Here is a 24,436-nt window from a genome sequence, read left to right as displayed (position 1 = left end):
TTTAATTTTTTTTTTCATTTTTTTCTTATCCTTCCATCATTCTCTGATAAAAATTATTATATAGTAAACTATACTAATATATTTAAAATACCTAAAATATGTAATAATACAAATAATTTATATATTAAATTTATATTATAAAATAGAATTAAATTTGAATATATGAATAAAAATAAGTCTAAATTAAAAAGATAACTAAATTGTTATTTTTTGTTATTTTAAATTTTTTATATTAGCATTCAACTAGTATTTATATTGAAATATAATTTTAATTTCGATAATTTTTGTCATCACTCCTGCTTTGGTCGTTGTGTTGTTGGTTGTATCTGGTAGATGGTTGTTCATGCCATGCTAGTGTTGATTAGTTTTTCTAGTCACATAGCCTTCTAGCCACTTGGCTCTTTTCCATCTTGGCGTCCTTCCACTCATGATGATCCTATTCCGTGATCGCTTTTGTATAGTTTGGTCCTTCCCCAATATACTACTTCTACCAAAAAAAAAAAAATTGATTATCATTCAAAAAAGATAACTTTTCTATTATAGATGTTAGAAATTTTATCTATTTTTATCCCATCTTTACGATAGAATAATTTTATTCGGTATATATCTTTTTATATTCAAATTTACCTATCTTGTATTTAGTGCCTACTTAAGATAGAATAAATTAAAATTATAAGAGATTCTATTATGAATTTATCCGAACCGCCAAACGCAACTTTAAGGTTGACCTCTTTCAATTGCCAAGAGAGTTTTCATTCTATATCACTTAAGAATTTCGATTTTGTACTCAATATTCAATCTCTTGTGCTTAGAAGTCTTCCAACTCAAAACGCTCGAACAACTCATGCTTGGGAGTTTTTTCATCTGTCGATTGTTAGGATAAATTTGAATGGAGGGATAATTGGGGCAAATTTAAAATAAAAATTAAAGTTGATGGTTTTTTTTAAATAAAAAAATTATGATAGATCATGGGTTTTCTTCTTCTTCTTCTTCTTTTTAAGACAAAAGAAAGTTTGAGGTAGAATTGGAACAATTTAAAATTGGAGATTTTTATGGAACAGCAAAACAGTTTAGGGTAAAATTGAGACTAGATCTAAAATTGGGATTTTTTTTTTTAGGGCTATTAGGCCAGTTTTTATCAATTTTTATGTGTTGCGGATTAATTACGGAATTTTCTTAATAGCTAAATAATCAGATTTGAGATTTCTTCATTTTCAAGCCTACCCGAACCCGAAAAACCGATCCAAACCCATCTCCGCTTCTCGCCGGCTCCTTCCCTCCTCCTCCTGCTCCTCCTCCTCCTCATCGTTCCTGTCCTGTTGAGGGCGTTGCAGAGAACGAGGCGAGAAGAAATAGTTCTTGAACAAAATGGAGAAGCAAAAGCAAACCGCGAGCCTCCATCTGGTCTCTGCGTTTCTCGCCATGGAACCCACCGACTGCGTGATGTCATACGCGAGGTAAAATCTTCCCCTGCTTTTCCCTCTTTGCGCGCGGTTCACTGAACTCACCAGTTTTGTGGTCTTTAGTATCTCAAGATTCCGTGTGCATTGAATTTGACGCGGTTGTCTCTTTTATGCGAAACCCAGATCGCTCGGTGGTGGGTCCGTGACGGTGGATGTTCAGAGGTTCATTTGGGATCACTGCATCAGTAAAGCTGTAAGTTTTGATTGAGGGATCTTCCCAAACTCAAGAACCCAAAACAGGAAACAAAGAGGATGTCTCAACTGAAGTGTCTTTTGAGTTCACGTCACATGTTGACGTTGGTTTAGGATATAAGTGACAAAAAAAAGAACAATCTTTTGTGTTTCCTCTGTGTCATTTCTGCTGAAGTGAATGTTTTCTTTTACTCGTTGACACCATGTAGACTAGCCAAAATGATTATATGCTTCTGTGGAAGTTATGGTTCACGTTGCTTCTTTTGGAATTGTTGCTCTAGCTTAGTAATACTAGCTCATGCATTAGTTGTTGAGTACCGGTTTCATTGCTATCTGTTTTTGCTGTATTATTTTAGTGAAGGAATGTTACTGCGTAGTTCTCTGAACAGGTGATGTGTTGATGCAGATTGGCAAATGTCATGCTCCGTACTTGAAAAACTTCTTGAAGAAGCTCATATTGGAAATTGAGTCTAATCGTGATGACGTGCTAGATGAATTGTATGAACTGTACAGCGAGTTCATGATTTCTTTAAAGGTAAAGCTTATTGTCGTTAATTTTTCTTACAGAATAATGTGTCCCATTTCTCCTTGTTTACTTATTAATCCTCAAGCTACCTATGACGAAGTCTTTTTTCATTAGGATGACAATACAGTCAAAGGGAATGTGAGGGCTTTGAAATATATTTCTTTTCTTTTCCCAGATGGTAACTTTTTTTTTTTTCAGGTTTATTATTTTTCACTTGAGTGTTTTTTGTATGCATCATCTGAATCTTTTGTTAATTATTTCCTAGATGCAAGTTGTGAGGATGCAATGGTAAGGAAAATGGTGGTTCCTCTGCATTGTTCGCTCAACATGCTTGAAGGAGATACAGGGTATGTATGGGATTGAGTCATGTATATTTTTTAATGCTTGTCCTGGGTCATATGCTTGCTTGGTTTTGTTCAATTAGAGTGGACATGGACATATACTCTTTTTTTTATGGGCAAAAGAGCACAATTTACACAGATGGTTTATTGTCTCATGCATTGTGTGGATTAATGTGCCGACTGAAATTAGCTTTCAGTCCTTTCTCTCATCAGGTGCTCGATCTGGCCAGCCAGTCTCTTTATGTCAGAGTTCATACTTTCCTTTCCGGATATGTTCTCCAGCAAAACATGTTTTGAAGTAAGCTGTCAGAAGTGCGTCAGAATTTTCAAATAAACATTGATGTTATGGATTCAATTTTCTTGTTTTATCCACGTTAGATTTGGTTCTCTTATAGACATTCTGTTATAAAAGTTTTGCCAACCCCAGTATTTTATTTTCTGTAGTAGCAATCTGATTCATCAGATCTATTAGTCTATGGAACACCACAGAGATAATCACTTGGCCTTCTATTCCCTCCCCCTTATCTGATTAGTTCAATCTGTTTTAACTTTGTATATCATGCACTAGAACTGATTTCAGGTACTGACTAGAATATTGGACATAGGTTGGCTCGGGGGTTGGCTTAGTTGGTATCTGTCTCTCCCACGTGAAAGCTTCTAAGGTACTGTCCTTGAGCTTCAAGCTCCTTTCTGCTTAGGTTCTTTTGCTTTTGCTTGAACCTTCATATGTTTATGCATTGTTCTTAATTCATCAATCAGTATATGTAGATATGCTAGGGTTGCGCTTGCTATGGTTTTGGCAAGCAACTCTTTTGCTGTACTTGATTCTTGGAATTGTTCTTTTTCCTGTGAGCTGGATATCAAAAGCTGATTTGGTTGTGGAATGAGTGATCTGTCCTTTAGCACATATACAAGCTTGGCTGAACACTCTGGACATGGTTTCATGATGATACATAAATAGCAGTTGAGAAATTGACCGTATTCATGCAGGTAATGTTAAGTGATGGCGACCTATCAACCTTAAGCAACATGAAGCTTAATTTGAAGATGAATCAAATGAGCACGGAAGATGATGAACCAGTAACTTCGGAATGTTTAGATTTGGTGAGTGATCATGTCATTGTCCTTGCACATTCCACCCTAAGCATTCATTTTTTCAAGTTTTTAGTTTTATATTTCACACACACCCCCCCAGAGTTTTCCTTCTTAGATCTCATGACAGATATTTCTTTCATTGGTAATGCCTTTAGCATAAAAGAGTAGTCCTGCTGCGTGACTTCCCTGTTAGTCCTTTAATTACCTTGATAGCAGTGGGGTTTGTCCTTTTTTATTGAAAAATTTGATTTTCTCGAGAAAGCATGACTTTGAATGAGGTCCATCCAAATATTCATCTTTTGCGATCGTGTGGATCCTGATGCAGTTTGACCGTGCGCAAATTGGAGGAATAAGAACTGAAATTGATATCATGTCCTTGCCCCAGGTAAAATGTTTACACCTGCCTTGGGAATGTGCATCTGAGAGCATACTTCAGGGATTGAAACCGGATATAATGTGAGTAGTTTCTCCACTAACACACTTCTTCTGTCGAGCATTAATGTGGGATATTCAGTTATTTTCTCTTTTCATCAGTCGGTGAAGGCGTAATATCTCTTTTTCTGCAGCTTAGGTGCTGACGTAATATACGACCCGTTGTGCCTGCCGCACCTTGTGCGTGTGCTCTCCATTCTTTTGGATAAAACGAAGTCATCTTCACAACTCCCAAGAGTAGGCTGCGATGGTGCAATTGGCAGTTCACATGGTCATAGCGATGGATGTGGGTCCCGTGACGTTGTGGCAGCTTGCGACAGTGCAGGAAATGCTGGTCCCATTGAGCATCCAATGGCTTACATTTCATCCGTCATTCGCAATGCCAATACTTTCGATCACTTTCTTGCTTTAGTCAACGAGGCAAACCTTGCCATCACAGACCTGACCGGAACTCTTCAACCTGCCAGTTTGCTTCCTTACATGCAATCATACGATAGATCGAGCATGCGACTGTTCAAGCTCTCAAGCAAATGATGCTCGCTGTTTGTACCTTACCATAATGGGAATAGTTTGTGCCCCATTTTCGAGTTGGCACACTCACACAAGCAAGGATTGCGCATTTTCCTCATAGTGATCCATGTCAGAGCATTTCTGAGACATTTCCTCTCATTCTTTCACTTGGCCTATGCGATTTGATGTAGAGATAGGGAGCATTGTTGTAGTAATTTTGAGGTTTGAGAGGAAATTTGAGAGGAAATGCTACGTCCACATTGGTGTGAATGATGCTTACTCGACAGCGAGATACTTAGTTGGATGATAGCAGAACGAAACTCTTTTGAGGACGCTGAGTTATGGGGCTTGTATATCTTCAATCGGATGCGCTGACCCCTGTTTCCCCGGTGTTGTGAATTGCTGGAAAGTTGAGTGTCCTTTTGATGTCAAAGTGAAGAGGCTAATGAAATCGATGGGTCTTTTGGCTAACGTAACATCCAATGCTGATATCGACCTCTGGACAGCCGTTGTCGAATTCAACCTCTGGGCAGCCAATGCTCAAAGGGCGCATCACGAAAGCCAGATCGTCTGTGGTGTCCTCACGGTTACAGGTCCCTGGCCCTGCCACCCATTGATGATGATTATGCTCCCTTTTTGGTATGGCAAATGACTGCCGACAAGCCTTGCGACACGGCCCATGGACGAAGCATGTCCAAGACCGTCCATGATAAGGCCGTGTCATGCACAGGGGCTTGATCAAGAACAGTCCATGAACAATGCACGATCCATACACAACCAGCCCATGTGCAATCCAGACAAAGGCCCATGCACGACCCGTGAGCGACCCGTGAGCAATCTTTGGCCAGCCCTTCACCTACTCCTATATTAGGTGGCCCTATTGCTCTAATCTTGCTTCTGACACATGCCCATGAGAATGCTTCTGACACATGCTTATGGGCTTTCTCAAAGGCTAAGAGTCATTGAGTGGTCTGCAGTGTAGACTTGTAATGATGGCCATCGTTCAAACACAACCGTTAGATCGGAGGGACGATCAACAGCCAAGATATAACCCAAACTTGTATAAATATGAGTTCCTCCCCTTATTGTATTCAGCTCGTTCATAAGTGAAAACACTTGTTCTTTTGTGCAGCCGACCTTGTGTTCATACGTGTGTGTGTGTGTGTGTGAAAAGGCTGACTTAGTGCGTGTGTGTGAAAGGATGACTTGGGATCACAAATCTTAAGACCGCACGTGTTTGATCAATCGTAATCGACCAACCATGACAGATCCATCAAGAATTAGGTGTTCTTTGTGCTAATTAAACCCTTGCTGCATGTCTCCTTTCAGTGAATCCAATGATCATTCGTCGTTTCCCACTTCGCACAAGCAAACGCCGCTGCAGATAACATCTAATCAAGAACCTGACCCTTTTTTTTTCTTGATGATGCTTTCTTCCCCAATCCTCGTGTGAAATGCAGAGTATTCTGGATGCCCGACGATGAGGGCAAGGCTCGATATATCTGGAACCGGTCGAAGGACGCCTCCTCATCAGCCTTCGGGAAAAGCCATTGGCTTGCCATCTCATCCAAATGATCTGTTGAAGCCATATTAGGTCTGGAATAGCAGTGATATGAAGGAGATGCCCAACAAGCTAACCCTGTTGCATGCGGTGCTAAGAAGGAGATGTACTTCAGAAAAAGGATCAAATGCAAATGATACTTCACAAAGTCTTCCGGTGCGGAATATTGCTTACCTCTTAAGTTGTCTTCTTGAAATTTCTTGAGGGAATTGCCCAAGATATGATTTTGGGCAACTGTGACGGAATAACCAAGGCGTCGACTACAAAAGAACAATGGGAAAATTGATCAAAAAGTTATAAAATTATTGCACTTTTACCAATTCAATCCTAAATTTTTCAATTTTGTCAATTAAAGTATAAATATTTTCATGTTTTGCTAATTGAGTACATCGGTCAACTTTAATCAGAAAATTATTGACGTGAAAGCCGATAGTGTCACGTATGACGATTAGTGCTGATGTAGATAATTTTTTATAATTTAAAAATAAAATTGGTTTTTTATATTTTATTCTTTCTTTTGCTTCTTTTTTTTTTTTTTTTTAAGAAGTCTGATGAGGGTCAATAGTGAGGACTTTGCAACCGTCACTTCACGGTTGGCAAGGTCCTCGCGGCCTGCATCAAATGGCCAACGACTGACTTTCGTTGGGTTTGGCAGAATTACGGACGTCATTATCAACCTGCATCATGGTTGGCAAGGTCCTCACTTTTGACTAGCAAGGGTTGACGCCCCCTCGCTTGCAACCGACGAAAGTTGACTAGTGACTTTCGTTAGATTTGGAAGAAAAAAAAAAGAAAATAAATGAAATCAGAAATTTAAAAAAAATATTAATAATTATTTTGTCTTATTTGATAAAACGGTTGATATTGACATCAATAATTTCTTATTAAAATTGACTGAATAAACTCAATTGATAAAATATAAAAAAATTTAGAATTTAATTAACAAAGTTGTAATGTTTTGAATTGAATAGGGAGAAATGTAATAATTTTAGGATTTTGGACAGTTTTATCGAGAGAGCGATTGTTGCTGATTTTAGACACTGTTTAAGGATCTCTCGTACGTGTCCAAATTCATAGTATGCCGCACGGGTCGCTACGGGACATAATGATAACTTGTGTCAACATCTCTCTCCCTCCCCCCTCTCTCCAATCACTCCAGAATCTCTGACTAACTGAGATTCAGTGTCTGCCGTCTGTCCTTTCCGGAACTGCCACTTGCCTGATGATTCAACGTCAGGTGAGACAACCGTTTCGAGCTTCGCTATCAAGTTTCCAAAGTCCTCTCTTTTCTCCCAGACCAAACTCTTGATTAAACGATTCCCTTGGCCCAAAACGCACGACAAAACCAATCTCCACATTTTAATCTTCGAGGGTGCCGGGTCCAGCCCCGGGTTACACTAGGATGCCCCCATCAGAGTTAAGGTTAGAACAAATTATCCGATCAATCCGAAACGCGTTGTACAAATGTTAATTTAGCTATAACTTTCTAGCCTAATTAATTTGGTTATAAAAATTTATCAAAATTCAAATGTGGTCCTTTTGGTCAATATTCGCCAAATAACAGTCTAGTCATCTCCGACAATTCTACTTGGCACTCCATAATGTCAATAATCTTTAGTGAAAATTGACCAGAATGAATATATTAAAAATGGTATCGGTATGAGTTTGAAACTATTTTTGTAATTCGCCTACTAAATGTGACCCATCCCACGTTTTTGTACTTTCTTGGTTTGTTCTTCTTTTATTTCAAGACGATATTCTTAATATATTTAAATATTAAGGCTCCATTCATTTCACAGCCAATATAATATTTTTGAAAAATATTTTCCTTTAAGCCATTTTTAGAAAAATGATAATATTTTATAGTATTTGGTTGAAACTTGAAAATAAACTAGAAAATGTTTTCAACTATTTGTTAAGGAAAATCATTTCCTCATGTACCCATTTCAATTATTTTTTTATCATTGTATTTTTTAATCAATTTTTAATTCTTCTTTTCCTTTTCTTTTTCTTCAGCCATATGCTTGAGGTCGCCTGGGGCCGGAGGCCAAGCTCACCTGAGGCAGCAAACTTGAGCCTCGCCAGATTCGGCTTGCTCGATGCTGTTCGGGCAAGCTTAGCCTTGTCGAAATTTGGTAATCTCAAGCCTCATCGCCTGTGGCAAGACTTGACCTTGCCCTGCGGTCGATTGTCGATTGCCACCGTGGCTGATGTTTGGCCAAGGAACTAGTGACTAGCCAAGAAAGGAGAAAGGGAATAATAATAATAATAATAATAATAATAATAATAATAATAATAATAATAATAATAACCCTAATTTAAAAAATTAAAAATTAAAAAAAGGAAATGGTTTCGAAATAAATGTTGGAAAATCTGAAAAACATTTTTTTGAAATTTCTTTTTTATAAAATGAATAGAGCCTTAAATCACACGTTTTTTTTCGATAGTTTAAGTTTTTAGAACAATAGAGTAAGATTATTAGAATATTGCGGATTCCTACATGGTTTTAGTCAAACATCCGTAGTTTTCAAGGTACGCTGGAGTTTCTTTTCCATACATGGTTTTGGGTCAAAGATGGTACTTCCAGAAGATGGTTTTGAAACCCTTTAGATTCTCGGCTGCACAAGCAAGTTGCGTTCCGACCAATCAAACACTAAAAGACCCAAACGCCTAATCCCACCATCTCCCTAAAAGTCCATATCAAATCAAACAACAACAAAACCAGCATCTGCAACACCTAGAACTGGGCAGCAAGGTCCAGGGCCCTAGGCGAGGGCGGGCAACCCTTGCCCAGATTTGGAAGAGCGCTGCTAGTTGATGAGGGTTGCTAGTCCTTGATGAGGGTTGTTAATCCTCGCTCAAGCGCCAGTGACTTGCCGGCCATTATTGTTGCCCCATCGACAACAAGGCCGTGGCATGCGCTCTCTCTTTCTCTCTCTCTCTCTTTTTTTTTTTAGTTTGCTTTTTTATGAAAAGAAAAAAAGAAAAAGAAAGAAAAGATGAAAAATATTTTAAAAATTGAAAGATGAAATTGCCCTTCACCAGTTGATGAGTTCAAGCCCTTCTTTGAAATTGATATGACTACTCCAGGTCTTTATTTGAGAAAATGAGTAACAATTCAGACTCTTATTTGAAATAATGTATTTTTTATACTCTTATTTAAGAAAATGAAATTCATGCACTTATTTGGAATTTTTCCTTATTTATGATGGGAACTCCATTCTAGCACATGATGCTGGGCTCCTCAAGTCCCAATTCCCACACATGGATGTTGTTCTATTGAACTCCGAGAAATCCTTTCTTCCCTATCTAAAGAAATTAGTTAGCAAAAGCCTTCATGCGAGCCAATGATTAGTCAAAAAATCTAGGTATTGCACTGTCATTCTCTCTCATTTGCACCACCTAGACCTATCAAAATAGGTCACAAAATTGATTTTTTTTCAATTCGTGTTTAATAAACTGAATTGTTATATGAGTTACTTATATTAAATAAAGGGGTTTATAACGGTAAAATCCAAAATAATATGGATGTTAAATGAGTTTACAACTTCTTAGACTTGATTAATTCTATTCATTCTCTCTTACTCTCACTTGATCTTGTGTTCGCTCATTCCACATGGTCACCTCGAGTATGAGTTTTCCTAAATTTGATTAAATATTAAAATGTTTTAGTAATATGAATCGGGATATAAAGTATAGATAGAGTTAAGTAAGTATTATTAAATTTGTATTACATGAAAATTGGTCAAAACAAATCAAATCAATCAATTTGGGTTGACTCATTTCAGTCACTTACGTTTAATTCAAAGTGTAAAAAAAAAAAAAAGTTTATTTTTGGACCGAAAAGTTAAAAAAAAAGTTGGATAAACTAGGATACGTCTTCTTCAATGTTCATCCCTATCGTTCTTCTTCTCTTGCTTCTTGGACTGAAACGCCGGGGAGGATGGCGCCGCATCATCGACGAGCCGCACTTCCGCCATCATGCACACCACGAGCTGCGTCGAAAGTCCCCGGCTCAGAGCCAAGCCGTGGCTCCTGGCCCCGATTCGCTGTGGACGACTGAGCTCCTGGTGACTTTCCTCCCCAACTCAGCCGCGAGGTCGTGGCGCGGCTAAGAGCCGGAGCTTTGGGTCACGGGTCGCTCTGCTTCGAGGAACTCCGCGGCGCAACCTATCTCCTCAACCCTCTGACCCAAAATCGTCTTACCGTGGAGCGTCGAACCTGCACAAGTGGCGGTGCCGGCACAGAATCGGAATAGGGCCGACCGCCTGAACTACCGGTGGAAGATGGTGCGGTGAGCTACTGCCCGGTCTGCTCGATAAGGGAAGAGGTCCTCGATAGGTGCTTGCTGGTCATGGAGTTACATTGCGAGCGTCCCCCAGCCTCCTCAACCCTGTGATTACCGCCAGGTCAGTCCACTGGAAAGAAAGCTGCCGGCGGAGGCGGCGTCATCATCTCGTCCTTCGCGAAGGAGGAGTCCACGCCAAATCCATGCCGGGAGTTCTGGGGCTCGTCGACCGTTCGCGCAGGGAGAGCTCGGGCTTGTGGGGAGAAGGAGTACGGTGTCCGGCTGAGATCGCCACTTCCGGGGAGCAGTCACTGGTTCCTCGAGGTTGTGGGCTGTTGAGGCCGGAAGATGGTGCTCAAGTACTTGGAGATCCTCTTGTGCTATGATCCGGTGACTGACGAGCTGGAGAGGGCGACGCTTGCAGCACCGCCGTGAGTTTGCTTTTCTGCCGCCACCGGTCAAGTCGCTGTCGACACAATTGGTCAGCCGCTGGCCCTCTCTCTCTTACACAGGAGGAGAGAGACCCGCACAGTCGAAGAGACACCCACAAGCTTGAATACCCACATACAATAACCTCATCGCCATCGCTGCTCTCCCCGCAGTTCATTCTCACCCACTTCTTCCTCTTCCTTTCCTTGCCCTTTCCGCCATCTCTCTCTCTCTCTCTCACAAGCACTTGAAGAGCCGCGCACAAACTTGAAGAACCCTAATACGATAACCTCATCGCCGCCTCCCTTTTCCACCATCTCTCTCTCTCTCACACAGACACACACGCACGCACGCACGCGCACACACACTCACGCACTCGAAGGGAGACACAAAACTTGAAGAACCCTAATACAATAACCTCATCGTCATCGCCCACTCAATCCTAGTTCATTCTCACTCACTTCTTCCTTTCCCTTGTCTCTCTTCTGTGGACGCCATCTCCCTCCGTCTCTCTCTCACACGCTTGAAGAACCCGCTGTACAGTAACCTCACCCCCATACAGTCTCTCTCTTCCGTCAAAGCCATCTCTCTCACACACGCACACTTGAAGTACCCTCATTCTCAGTCACTTCCTTAATCTTTCCTCTCTTCTGTGGACAGTATACATCATCCCTGCCATCGACCTCTTGGCAGCGCAGGTGATCATTTTAGCTGTCTCACCTGAGTTTCCTTGTTCTTCTCTTCACTGCAAATTATCTTCAGTTTGGGGAGTTTTGGGCAGGTAAATCAGCTCAAGCACAAGTCCAACAGAGTGAAAAGGGGCCACAAGCGAATATGGTGATGAAGATCATCAGCAAAGTATTGACGATATTGATGCAGTTGATGTGGAAAGTGGTGAGACCTGAGGATCTCAAAATCGGGGATCACGTTTATAGATATGGGTTGTACGGACTATACAGCCATCATGGTGAGTTCTCCTCATCTTCCTGATCTTGCACTAGTCCTATTCTTTTTTCCTTCCTTCTTTTTCTGGCCAATCTTTTTGCTCTTTAGCCGATCAATTTACACTGATCGACTCCATTTCCAACAACACCTAGAAGCCTCAGTCAGAAAGTAACATAATTCTAGTGGATGGTTCATCGAAATTGAAGCCACCGGAGGATAAATGACTACAAAGCTGTGGAGCCAAATGAGATGCAAATTAATGGTAGTAAATGTCACCCGCCTGTTCATCCTGGTGTCGATTCTTTTCATCTCTACTCTTCCTCTCCCCATGATTTTCTCTCCTTTTTCTCACAAAGCAAATGTAGTAAATTCACGGCAAAGGTCACTCTCCTAATGAAGATGATATGGAACAAGATCAACAGGCAAGTGGAAATTTGGGTCGACTGCACATTAATCTTTTTTCAGCAATCAAAATTCTTTCCTTTCAATTCCTTCTCAATGTCAAGTGAAATACACTAGTTAATAACTGCACTTGTGGCTTGTAGAGTTCCCTTTCTTATACCATTTATCCGAAGTCAGCCTAGGCCCGAAGCAAATGATACTATCAAAACCCACTTTTCATCTTTGAAGAATCATGGGTCGAGCTGCAGCTCCACCCGGTTTACCTTTGGCTTTGGAGGCTCCATTAGTATTGAGTTTAATCCTTCCCCACGTTTTTCTTTCATTTCAAGGCAATTCATATATGATTTCTGTCGCCAGAGAAAAGGCGTGAAAAGTTCTAATGACCAATTCAAATCGGATTTCTCCGATTGCTTGCGGTCATGATGGATGGCTCGTGAGTCCACTTTCTTGCACTATGCCAAGTCAAACTTAAACACTTGCCTTTACCCAAAAAAAAAAAAAAAAAAAAAAACTTAAACACTTGCCCTTAGCAAAGAATGAATGATAAAATCAATTCCCCTCTCGAAGAACTGGGACAAGCTGCGGCTAAATCGGAGTCACCTTTTGAGGATCTATCTCGAGTTGAGTTTAATCCACCCCCACGGTTTCACTCTCCTCTCCTTCCATTTTTTCTTTTATTTCAAGGCAATTTATATTTGAGTTCAGTCAAACATGCTAGAAAAACACCCGACAAAGTCCGATCGATGGAAATTCGAGAATCAATTGACAAAGTTCATGCCACAACGATCTACATGGAAGGGCAGTTTTGTTGATGCAGAAAAAGGCACAATGGGTTCTAATAACATAGTGGAAAACCTGGATTCTTGTTTTTTTTTTTTTGTCAGTCCTGCTCTATTTCTACTCTACACTCACTCTCAGACTTTTACCTCGCTTTTCTTGTGGGGCGTGGGAGTTAAACCCACAAACTTACGCGTCCCCATCCCATTCCCGAGAATGTGGGGATTTGAACCTCACCTCCCCATTCCATGTTGGAAGGGTGGCCACTGGGACCTGGATTCTTATTTGGTGTTGGGTTTGTTGGGGGAAGAGAGAGAGAGAATTTTGACATGGATTTTGTCTTGACTTCCAACAACCAATCAACAGTGAAAGACTATAATCTCAAACGCTTGAGAAAATATTGGGCATTCTCATGTGTCAGCGTAGCAAATAAGAAGATTCTTAAGAGGACGACACGTGTCGCATGTGGAGCCCATTACGTTCAAAGCTCCTCTCCTCTTTCTCTCTCTGGACGCTTCCCTCTCTCTCTCTTATGCCTCCCCTTCACGCTCTCTCCTCTCTCATCTCACGCTCTGTCTCACCCGCCTCCTCTCGCTCCCACCGACCCCTCGTCTGACCGACGAACCACCGTTGCCGACCAACGAACTTTGCGATGGAGGAAGCAGAGGCGCGTGGTGGTTCGTCGGACGATGGTTCGGTCATGACTCAGAAGGAGAGAAAGAGAGCAGCTGGGAGAGGGCAGCGACTCGGCGACGGCGGAGCCGGAGGGGCGGCGCTGTGGCTTGTTGGTCGGACGAGGGCGCGGTAGCTCATCCGACGAACCACTGCGCGGCTCCGCCTCACAATTACCTCCGCCATTGCGAAGTTCATTGGTTGGGCATAGTGGCACATCCGACGGACCACCGCGTGGCTCCGCCTCCACCTCCACCTCCACCTCAAAAGGTTGCCTCCGCCGTCGCCGCGGTGTTTTTCGCTCGGATGAAGGACGAACCACTGCACGGCTCTGCCTCCGCCTCCGCCTCGAAAGGTTGCCTCCGCCATTGCCGTGGAGTTCGTTGGTCGGATGAGGGCACGGTGGCTCGTCCGATGAACTACTGCGCAGCCTCTGCTGCCTCCGCTTCAAAACGGATGAGACAGAGAGCGTGCACTGCACGGGGAGAACACGAAGAGAGGAGCTTTTAATGGCCTGGGCCCCGCACGTGTCCCAACCTTGCTGACCATTTTGCTATGAAGTTGAAATCATTTATCTACATAAGTCAAGGTCCGAAAGAAAACATGCTCCGGTCGAAATAAATTAGGTGAGCCTTGTTTGCTTCTGTTCTGCATCCTTGCTATAAATAATTAATTATAGTCTGGCCTACAAAATTAATTCCGGTCATTCTCCAAAACAATCATGCAGTTTTTCATTTCATTCTCAATCCGTAATTTCTTTTTATTTTTATTTTTTTGCTTTTAGCTCGTTCGGCTGCATCTTTTGCAGCCATCTTAGTCTCTTTTCCTAAGTACAATCATTACGGTCTCATTTGTTGCGAATGGAAAACCACCAAAGTTATTTTCATGAGAGAGTGCTTCCGATCAGACCATTTCAGACAAGTCGATGTTCATTAATGTATTATGGCTGTGCAAATAAAGAGAATTGGATTTTTGTAGTTTTGACATGAGATGGACTCCTGACAGTAAGAGCCTGTTTGTTTTTACTCCAAATAATGTATGATTCTGTTCTTTTGTTTCCCGAAACAAAAAAAAATAACAGAAATGCGTTTGGCAAATTTTTTGTTCTCGGGTGTAGATTTGGAACAAAGATCAAGAAGTAAAAAAAAATTGCTTATTGTTTCGGGAACAATTCCTAGAATCGATTCCTATTTTTTTTCTTCTTCTTCCCTTTGGTGAGTGTTTGGTCTCGGCTATGGCCGCGACACCGAGCCACGGCTAGGCCGAGCTCACCTGGCTGACCTCGCCCAGCCACCGGTGAGGCTAGGCCTCGCTAGGCCACCTCTAGGTTGGCGTCGCCTAGCGGTGGCCCGGTGAGGCCAAGCCCCACCGGTGGATGGGCGAGCTCGGCCTCGCCTTGCCCAGCCAAGACAAGGCCGAGCCTCGCCCAGCCACGGCGAGGCTTGGCCTTACCAACCGACGCCAGGCCAAGGCGAGGCTGGCCTCACTAGCCGGCTCGAGGCTGGACTTGCGCCGCTTGGGCGAGGTCAAGCCTCGCCCAAATCTAGCTAGGCGAGGCTTCGGCGAGCGAGCCGGACTCGCCTAGCAGGTCATGGCCGGTGACCAGCTACAAAGAACAAGGAGGAAGAAGAGAAAAAGAAAAAGAAAAAAGAAAAAGAGTTAAAAATTAAAATAAACAAAAAATTTAAAAATTTTACCAAATGCATTTCTATTCCGAGAGTAGAAATTTTGGACGCTTACCAAACGCGTTCTTTTGCTTAGAAATTGTTCCCGGAGCACAATAAGAAAAAAATCATTTTTGATAAAAAAATTATTCCCCGAAACAGAATAGTTACCAAACGCGTCCTAGGTAGCTCGATGACTTTAAAGTCCAACTGTCTTTAAAATAATAGTGCTGTCCTCACTTTTAGTGTGTGAAAATTTTGTGTCTTTTCTTGAGTAGAACGCCGAAGAGAAAATTCTAGAGCTGTGCTGGTGCTGCAGCACATTTCATTTCTATCTAACGTGCCAAACAAAAGATTAGGAATTCATTCAGATTTTTAGTCCAAAATCGGCCTACCAATACAGTTAAAGAAAGAAGCTTGTGAATATTCATAGTACATTCCAGCCTTTATGTCAAAAAATTGTCCCTCTAGAATTTCATTTCTTTGTTTTCCATTTTGAACTAAATTTGATTCTTTAATGATTTATATGTACTAATTACAGGAATTTATGTCGGCAACAAATATGTGATTCATTTCACCCGAACGCAGAGCAAAAGAACTATATTTCCTTCATTTTTCAAAACTAGTTACAAGCAAGAAATTTTGTCTCCTTGCCCAGAATGTGGATACCAGGAGAGCATCCACCGTGGGGTTGTCAAAACTTGTCTCAATTGCTTCCGACAAGATGGCAAAAAAGTCCAATCTCTTCACCGGTATGAATACGGGTGGCCACTACTGAGGTCTAAGTTTGCAAGGCGAGGAACTTGCACCACATTACTCAATACCAAATTGCCCCATCAAGTCATCAATAAGGCCAGTGAGCTTCACACGGATAATTTGTTTGGTGATTACAACCTCATCAACAACAATTGCGAGCATTTTGCCACATATTGCCGGATCGACAACCGCGTAAGCGAACAAGCAGCATTTTTCAGTGATTGTGAACGGAAAATTGAGGAAGCCAAAAAATGGATCAAGAAGTTGCTGCGAAGAAACTGAACTTGAGTAAACCAACCTTCCTCCAATGTTTTTCTCTGTCTGTTTGTTGTTTTAGAAAAGAAAAATGTGCCCTACTCAGCTTATAAGTGTGTGGACATCTTTCAGAAATGTGTACTTGAGGGAGATACAAGGTATCTATGGTACTCGTTCATATATATTTTTGAAGAACTGAATGCTTGTTACATGCTTGCTTGGTTTGTTCAATTATATTAGGCGTAGATGTATTTCTTTTTCTTTTTCTTTTTCTGGCAAAAGAGCACAATTTGATTTTAGTTATGAAGATGGTTTTAATCACAGGTGGTTTATTGTTACATGCATTGTGTGGATTTATGTGCAGACTGAAATTAGCTTTCGGTCCTACTCTCATCGATATTCGATCGGCTGCCGCGATCTACTTTTGTCGAGTTCATGCTTTCCTTTCCGGATATGTTCTCCAGCAAAACATGTTTTTGAAGTAAGCCGTCCAAAGTACATCAGAATTTCCAAATAAACATTGGTGTTATGGGTTAAATTTTCTTAATTTATCCACGTTAGATTTGGTTATCTTATGGACATTCCATTAGAAAAGTTTTGACAGCCTTATTGTTTTATTATCTGTAGTAACAATCTGATACATCAGATCCAGTAGTCTATGAAACACCGCAATGATCAGTTTGTTGTCACATAATCACTTGGCCTTCTATTCCCTTCCCCCTTTATCTGACTAGTTCTATCTGTTTTAATTTTATATATCATGCACTAGATTTGATTTAGATACAGGCTAGAATATCGGACAGAAGTTGGCTTAGTCGGAATCTGTCTCACCCGTGTGAAGGCTTCCAAGGTACTGTCGTTGAGCTTCAAGCTCCTTTCTGCTTAGGCTTTCTTCTTTTACTCGAACCCTCATGTGTTTATGGATTGTTCTTATTCCATCAATCAGTATATGTAGATATGCTAGGGCTGTGCTCACTATGGTTTTGCAAGCAACTTTTTTGCTGTATTTGGTTCTTGGAACTGTTCTTGTTCCTATGAGCTAGATATCAAAAGCTGATTTGGTCGTGAAACTTGCGATCCATCCTTCAGCACATACACAAAGTTGGTGGAACACGCTTGACATAGTTTCAGGACGATACATGAGTAGCAGTTTAGAACTTGACCGAATTCATGGAGGTAATATTAAGTGACAGCAACCTATCAACTTTAAGCAACATGAAGCTTAATTTGAAGATGAATCGATTAAGGACGGAAGATGATGAGCCAGTGTCTTCAGAATGCACGGATTCTGTGAGTGATCATGTCATTGTCCTTGCGCGTTCAACTGTTAAGCGCCCGCTTTTTCAAGTTTTTAGTTTCATTATCCACACACGCAACCCGTAGTTTTTCTTCTAAGATCCCATGGTAGATATTTCTTTAATTGGTATGGTGGAGATAATGCCTTTAGCCTAAAAGAGTAGTCTGCTGCATGACTTCCCCATTAGTCCTTTCGTTATTTCAAATTCCTACTTTCCTCCCCCATTGTATATTTCTACGTTACGATCCCACAAAATTTTATAAACCTGATGTCAATCAAACACTCCATCCCACCACCAGAGAATAAAACCGTGAATAGTCTAACATTACCATGCCAACCCTAGATCCTTGGCTTCACATGCAAGTTTAACACGCCAAATCCATTATCCGCAGGTCCATCTCATATCAAACTCCAACACAATCAACTTCGTTTTTATATGCTCAACAGTTCAAGGACAGTCGAAACCCAACATGTATGAAATGGTCTGATCGGAAGCATTCTCTCGCGAAACTAACCGTGGTGCTTTTCAATTCACGAAAAATGAGCGCCCGGATAGTCGCGATGGGTAACAGCTACAATGAAGGAGATAATGTGGAACGCGGAACTGGTAAAGAAAAAGGTATGGAAATGTCCTTTCCCTTGACAGAACGAGAATAAAATGGAAATTCGTGTCGTTCTTTTCGAAGATGGGTTGGAGTTCATTTTGTTGGGTGACATTATACTTTAAGCAGGGCAAATAGCTGATGCCCCGAGGATCGCGCGTGCATCGTATTCATTATGATGTTTGGGGGGGGAAACAAAGAGAAAATGAAGCGGTGCTAGATGGGTCCACCAATGAACGAACAACGTGGTGAGTCGTATAAAGAAGGTTGATATCACCATCAAGAGCCCACCTTAAGCATCGCTTTTCCTGATTTTGGAGCACCATCTGTTTGGAAAAGAAACATCTCGCGAAAAACGATGGATGTTGTTAAAGTGGTTGCCCAAGGGAAAGAAAAAACTCATTGTGAAAATGTTATTTTTTAGTGATAGCATGTAACTTCGAGGAATCATGAGCAAGATTTAATTTTTGAGATGTTCTAGGGAAAGAAGCGCATGGATCGTCACAGAAATTCGAAATTGGTAGCATGGTAGAACACAATAGATTTTTAGCATTTCAATATTTGAGATTGAATATGTATTAGCAGTTGAGTGGGAGTGCATACAATTCCATGGGATCAGCTTTTTCCAAGTGGAGGTTTATGATATTGACATTCTTGTCTTTGGTATCATTAGGTTTTCAATGATATTAGTTTGTTTTGATTTACAATTTATTAGTTTAGGTTATGATTGTCTTACTTGGGTTTTATAGTTATCTATTTCCTAGTTTGAATATACTATCTTTAGGGCTTTGTAGCTATTAAAATTGCTTTGAATGTTCATGTACGACAACTCTTGATTTTAGTTAGTTACCGAAAGGAGAGTTTGCTTTGGAATTTTGGCGTGTGAGAGATTGATTGTGCTTTCAGTGCGTGTATTTTGGATTGATTACCAATATTCTTCCATCTCTGCTGCGTCAATGTAGGAATTTAATTGATTCCTAACTTATTAGAATTACTAGTTGATCCCGTCACTCCAAAAGCCATAGTCGCAACCACAACCTGGATTCCAATTAGAAATGCAGGTTTCAGTGACATGAAGGAGATGCTCAATGAAGTATTCTTATTGCATGCTTTGATATGAAGGAGATAGTTCCCAAAAGATCAAATGAAGACAATGCCGCTTCAAATTTTTGATCTCACGCACTATATTTACAAAGGACAAAAATGTCAGGCTTTCCTCCAAGTTGTCCTCATCAAATTCCTAAGATACGATCTTGGCAACTGTAAAGAAACAAACAAGGAATAAATAATTAGAGACATCACAACAGTAGGTCCACTCCGATGGCTCTTACCAAGCTTCAGCCTTGATTAGACTGTATGAACAGTTGAGAGTGACGGTGTCCAGTAATAATCTTTGGCCTCCACCTAGGGATCTGTGCATGCAGGTGTTCCCCTCCTTTCTCTCAATTTAAGTAACCCTTGACTCAAGACACTCCTCACCTAAAATCATTCTTCTCCTTCATTTTCATCGTCTTGCCATCGACCTTTCAGCAGTGCAACCAGTCCGAGATTTTCTGACGTTGCAAGGTCAGATAACTGATCATTTCAGCTTCTTCAACCTGCAAGTTTTCCTCTACTTCTCTTCACTACAAGTACTAGTACGAGACCATAACCCTAATATGGTCGGTGGGTCATCTCTTCACTGCAGTAGACCAAGAGTGTGAAGTGAAGGACAAAGATGGTGACGGAGATCATCAAGAAGGTAGCGATGATGTTGATGCGGTTGTTGTGGAAGGAGGTGAGGCTGGAGGATCTCGAAACTGGAGATCATATCTATAGATATGGGTTATATGGCTTATATAGCCATCATGGTGAGTTCTCATTACTTGCTGTTGCGTTATTTTTTCTTCGTTTCAAAAGATAAAAAAAATATGTGGGATTCAAACCTCCCTCCATCAGGTTGCTAATTATTTTGGTAATCAGCTTTTGACTTTCAAATTCGGCTCGGTGTTAACATTTTCCCACTTTTAATCTTCAAGAGTTCAGGTCGAGCCCCAGATTACTTTTGAATGCTCCATTACTGTTAAATTTAGTACTTCCCACGTTTTCGCTCTCCTTTCGTTTCTTCCTCCTCTAAAAATACTCTGGAAACCCTATATTCTGAGAGAGAGAGAGAGAGAGAGAGAGAGATCACTTCCCTTCGTTCTTTCCATCTTTAACTACACTCTGGAAACCCTAGATTCTTGGTTTGGGCGGGTGGGGGGACGGGGAACAAAAAAGAAAGAGTGATTTTCAGGGACCACTTTCCTTCGCTTCTTCCTTCTTCTTTTAAAAATATTCTCGAAAGTTGAAACCCTAGATTCTTAGTGGGAGAGAGAATGAGAGAGATAGATTTTCAGGCCCACTTTGGCTTCACATGCAAGCTGCCTTATCCTGGGGTGTGTCGTGGTTCCTTCGCGGTGTACCTTGCAAAACAGTGAAATCCTAGAAACGCTGACGCCTTCCCAACGTCCAACTGTAATCGGGGTTAAAATGAAACCGCGGCACGATCTACTTTTTATACATGCTCGGCCACGAGTCACAATTAAAATACTTGAAACGGTTTAATTGTTCGTGCAACCAATCATGATGTTTTTCAATCACCAAAATAAAAATAAAAATGAGTGCAAGATAGGGTATAAATCGTGGCATAACGTGAGGTTTGGCCATGTTTTTGGAGATTAAAGTAAAAGGTGGAATTGGGAAAAAAAAAGAGGTGTAGAAATCCCCCCCCTCCCCGTTCTCTCTCTCTCTCTTTATGGAATGAGAATAGAAAGGAAATTTTTTCATTATTCTTATTGAAAAAGATTGGAGTTCATTTCGTTGTCCATATTATAATGATTTTTTTTTTATAGCATGGATGAATAATGAATCCTAACATATAAAGTAGGAGATATAAAATTAAGTTTGCGTCCATTAAATTTCTCTTATTATTGAATAGCGAAAACAAGAAGAGCAAAAGGGTGGTGAGTGAGAGAAGTGGCTAAGACTTGCTCTTTAGGTAATTAATTATCTATCTCCGTTTTATTTTCTTTTGCTAAAACCACCATATTACTAAAAGTTCATTTCGCAACCCTCCTGTTTCTCATCTTTTAATTTAGGATTCATATCTTGTGAAGCAACAACTACTTCTCTTAATTACTTTTTGAAGAGTTTCGTGGGATGCGAAATTGAAAAGTGCTTTGAAGATATAAGATATACTGATCACAGTTCTATGGAGAACTAGGCTCTGTTTGTTTGTGTTTTTTTTTTTTGTTTTTAAACACTTTTTCTGTTTCTTTGTTCCTGGGAAAAAAAGGAACATAAACGCGTTTGGGTGCGTTTCTATTCCTTTTTTGTTCTTTTGTTCCTAGAAACAAAAAGAAACGAAATAAGAAACACAAAATTTGTGTTTCTTATTTCAAAACACATCGAGAAACACTTTCTATTTTCTTCTTCTTTTTCTTCTTCTTTTTTTTTCTTTCGCCGGTCGCCGGCCTCGCCATGGCGGCGGCGATCGGCCGACAAGGGCCGGCGGCCTCGCCCGGCCACGGCGAGGCTCGCTGGCGCCCTCACCGTCCCCCAGCGAGGCCGAGGCTCGCCGTAGCCGGGTGAGGGTCGGCCTCGCCTTGGCCGGGCGAGCTCGAGCTTGCCCAGATCCGGCGAGGCCGAGCTCGCCAAATGGCCGGCCGGCGAGCCTCGGCCTAGCCGAGCCACCGCCGGGCGACGCCGACTGGCGGTGGCTCGGCGAGGCCGAGCCTCGGCCCACCGGGCGAGCTCGACCTCGCGGGGGCCGGCGAGCCTCGCCGTGGTGGGCAAGGCCGCCCGGCCCTCGTCGGCCGGTCGCCGGCCATGGCCGAGGCCGGCGACCGGCCAAAAGAAGAAAAAAAGAAAAAAAGGAAAAAAAGAAAAAAATAGAAAAAATAAAAGAAATAAAAAATTATGCAAATTTACCAAACGTGTTTCTGTTTATTTTTATTCCGGAACAAGTTTACCAAACGCGTTTTTGTTCAAAAATTGTTCCCTAGGAACAGAAACACTTTTTTCTATTTCTGTTTCCTGGAACAATTTTTAACGCAAACAAACGCAAACAAACGCACCCTAAGTGAACGCACATGGGAACAACTAGCCTTATATCAAGCCTTGATTTCGTTGAAAAACATAATTTTTATCATTGTTTCCGCACGTCCTGAAGGTAATCTAATGGTTCTTAGCGGTCCGGCACCACAAACCCATTTTACCAACCTTGCAGAGTGGGTGACTCGTTTGGCAACAAAACGTTTTCCCATAGAGGAACACCGATTTACTCTTGAATAGGACATCTACATCCATTTAGACTGGGTTTCGAAAGTCCCGTATTATGACATTAAACCTTTTCTTTCGACCACATTGATGAACTTGATACTTCTTAATTGGTTTAGGGGGATGGGAATGCTATACTCCCGGTGCACCTAAAAAGGAAAAATATATAATTCACTTATGAAATTCATAATCATTGATTTTATTTGAATTTGTTCCGTGACAACTTAAACTTGTGAGACAAATGAGTTTGTCTTGCAAGTGACATAATACTGAAAAGTCGGTCATAAGATCAACTAACAAGTTCTCAACAGTCCCTCTATTCGCATCCATTTATCAATTGTATCTAACATGTGAGACTCACCCAAACACACTTGGTTATCTAGTGCTTAAGTTTATCATGATTAATTTTTTGCACCAATTCAAGATTCAAATGGATAATTTATGACTGCTCATTACTAAATCCCATAAACCCAGTGCCTGTTCAAAATTTTTATTCACTACATATACATACATCCCTTCTTGTTGATTTCTTCTTACATCCATTTTGCTCCATTTCTCAACGCACTCTTGTTGCAATTAGAAAAGCTTTATAGGGGAAACGATGGGTGAACTTGGTCCCGTTACAAGCCCATTTGTACATAAGGAACTCCAAATCCAACCCAAATATCCATTTCACAAAAGCCAACTAGAAAAGCCCAAATGCAGGAATAGCCCAGTTTCACTCTTTTTTGAACCCCAAAATGCAACGCTCTCCCTAAGGCTCAATTTGTTAGTGACCAAAAACCATTTAAGCAAACAGATCATGACCCATTTCACAAGACCTTGTCCTGCCGTTAATCCATCTTGCCCCGGCAAGGAGAGCACATGGATCTTGGGGGACCGCCCGGCCCTTTGCCATCGACAGCTGAGATCTTGTGTTCGATTCCTTCCATGAGTGATGGGTGAGCGAATTTGTGTGTGAAGAGGTTGGGGCGATGGATGAGTTTTCTGATGGGGGTATATACAAGGTGGTGGGTTGGTTTTGAAGGGCCGATGTTGGGTGGTTAGGGAATTGCTAGTACTTAGAAAATTTTAGGTCCATTTGTTTCTTTATAAATAGCATCCGTCATAACGTAAGTCAAGTCAACAAAGGGTTCTAAAATATATCAAGCATGTATGGCAAAACGAAGTTCAATTTTCCAAACATTGATCATATATACTACAAGAAAAGGCTTGTGTATCAAAATATGCAATCTTAAATTTCACATTCAAGGAATTGAGTATGAATATAATTTCTTTTTTAATAGGTTTTGTTAACAAATGCTCTCGAAGCACTCATTAAGCATAATTCATGAGGAAATATACTAAGTGCATTAATTACATGTACCACTAAAAACTTATTTAGATTTATGATCCTTTTGGGCCAAATTGGCCCACATGCCGAGTCAAAAACATAAGTTTGTGATTATTTCTAGCAAGTTTCAAAGTTTGCACAGGATCATCCCTAATAAAAAATTCATCTTTGTTCATTTGGAATTAACATTTGATTCTTTATGTATGACAGGAATCTATGTCGGCAAGAGCGATGTGATTCATTTCACCATAACACAGAGCAAAGGAACCATAGCCCCATCATTATTCAGGACTTGCCAAAAGCAAGAAATTTCGTCACCTTGCCCAAAATGTGATTACCAGGAGAGCATCAATCGTGGAGTTGTCAAAACTTGTATCAATTGCTTCCGGCAGGACGGCAATAAACTCTGATCCCTTCATTGTTATGAATATGAGTGGCCATTATTAGGGTTCATGCTTGCAAGGTGGGGAACTTGCACCATGTTATTATGTACCGACTTGCCTCATGAAGTCATCGATAAGGCTAGCGAGCTTCACGCTAACAACACTTTTGGCAACTACAGCCTCATAAATAACAATTGTGAGCATTTCGCCACAT

The 24,436-nt window shown here is 41.1% G+C and overlaps 1 protein-coding gene across 3 annotated transcripts; it reads left to right on the top strand.

Moving 5' to 3' along the window:
- The first annotated feature begins 1,239 nt into the window (after positions 1-1,239).
- On the top strand, positions 1,240-4,817 carry LOC104415533 (putative uncharacterized protein DDB_G0277003). 3 transcript variants are annotated; one of them, XM_010026857.3, is made up of 10 exons: positions 1,240-1,457; positions 1,587-1,656; positions 2,062-2,190; positions 2,296-2,359; positions 2,447-2,528; positions 2,736-2,820; positions 3,128-3,184; positions 3,513-3,626; positions 3,943-4,073; positions 4,184-4,817. In XM_010026857.3, exons 1-10 carry the CDS (start codon positions 1,369-1,371, stop codon positions 4,581-4,583), a joined length of 1,221 nt encoding a protein of 406 aa, XP_010025159.2. In that variant the 5' UTR covers positions 1,240-1,368; the 3' UTR covers positions 4,584-4,817. The 3 variants fall into 3 exon arrangements, with proteins under 3 accessions (XP_010025159.2, XP_018717366.2, XP_010025160.2); XM_010026858.3 differs by having other exon boundaries at positions 1,243-1,457; positions 4,003-4,073; XM_018861821.2 differs by lacking the exon at positions 3,513-3,626 and having other exon boundaries at positions 1,241-1,457; positions 4,003-4,073.
- The last annotated feature ends 19,619 nt before the right edge of the window (positions 4,818-24,436 follow it).

Source organism: Eucalyptus grandis, chromosome 3 (assembly GCF_016545825.1).
Source record: "Eucalyptus grandis isolate ANBG69807.140 chromosome 3, ASM1654582v1, whole genome shotgun sequence".
Taxonomy (NCBI): Eukaryota; Viridiplantae; Streptophyta; class Magnoliopsida; order Myrtales; family Myrtaceae; genus Eucalyptus; species Eucalyptus grandis.
Note: the sequence above shows the minus strand (reverse complement) of the source record. Positions and strands in the feature narration are given on the sequence as shown.

Coding starts and splice junctions, on each gene's coding strand:
- LOC104415533 (XM_010026857.3), top strand. CDS start 1,369: ATGGAGAAGCAAAAGCAAACCGCGAGCCTCCATCTGGTCTCTGCGTTT. Junction 1,657..2,061: donor ATCACTGCATCAGTAAAGCT/GTAAGTTTTGAT, acceptor GTGTTGATGCAG/ATTGGCAAATGTCATGCTCC. Junction 2,529..2,735: donor ATGCTTGAAGGAGATACAGG/GTATGTATGGGA, acceptor TTCTCTCATCAG/GTGCTCGATCTGGCCAGCCA.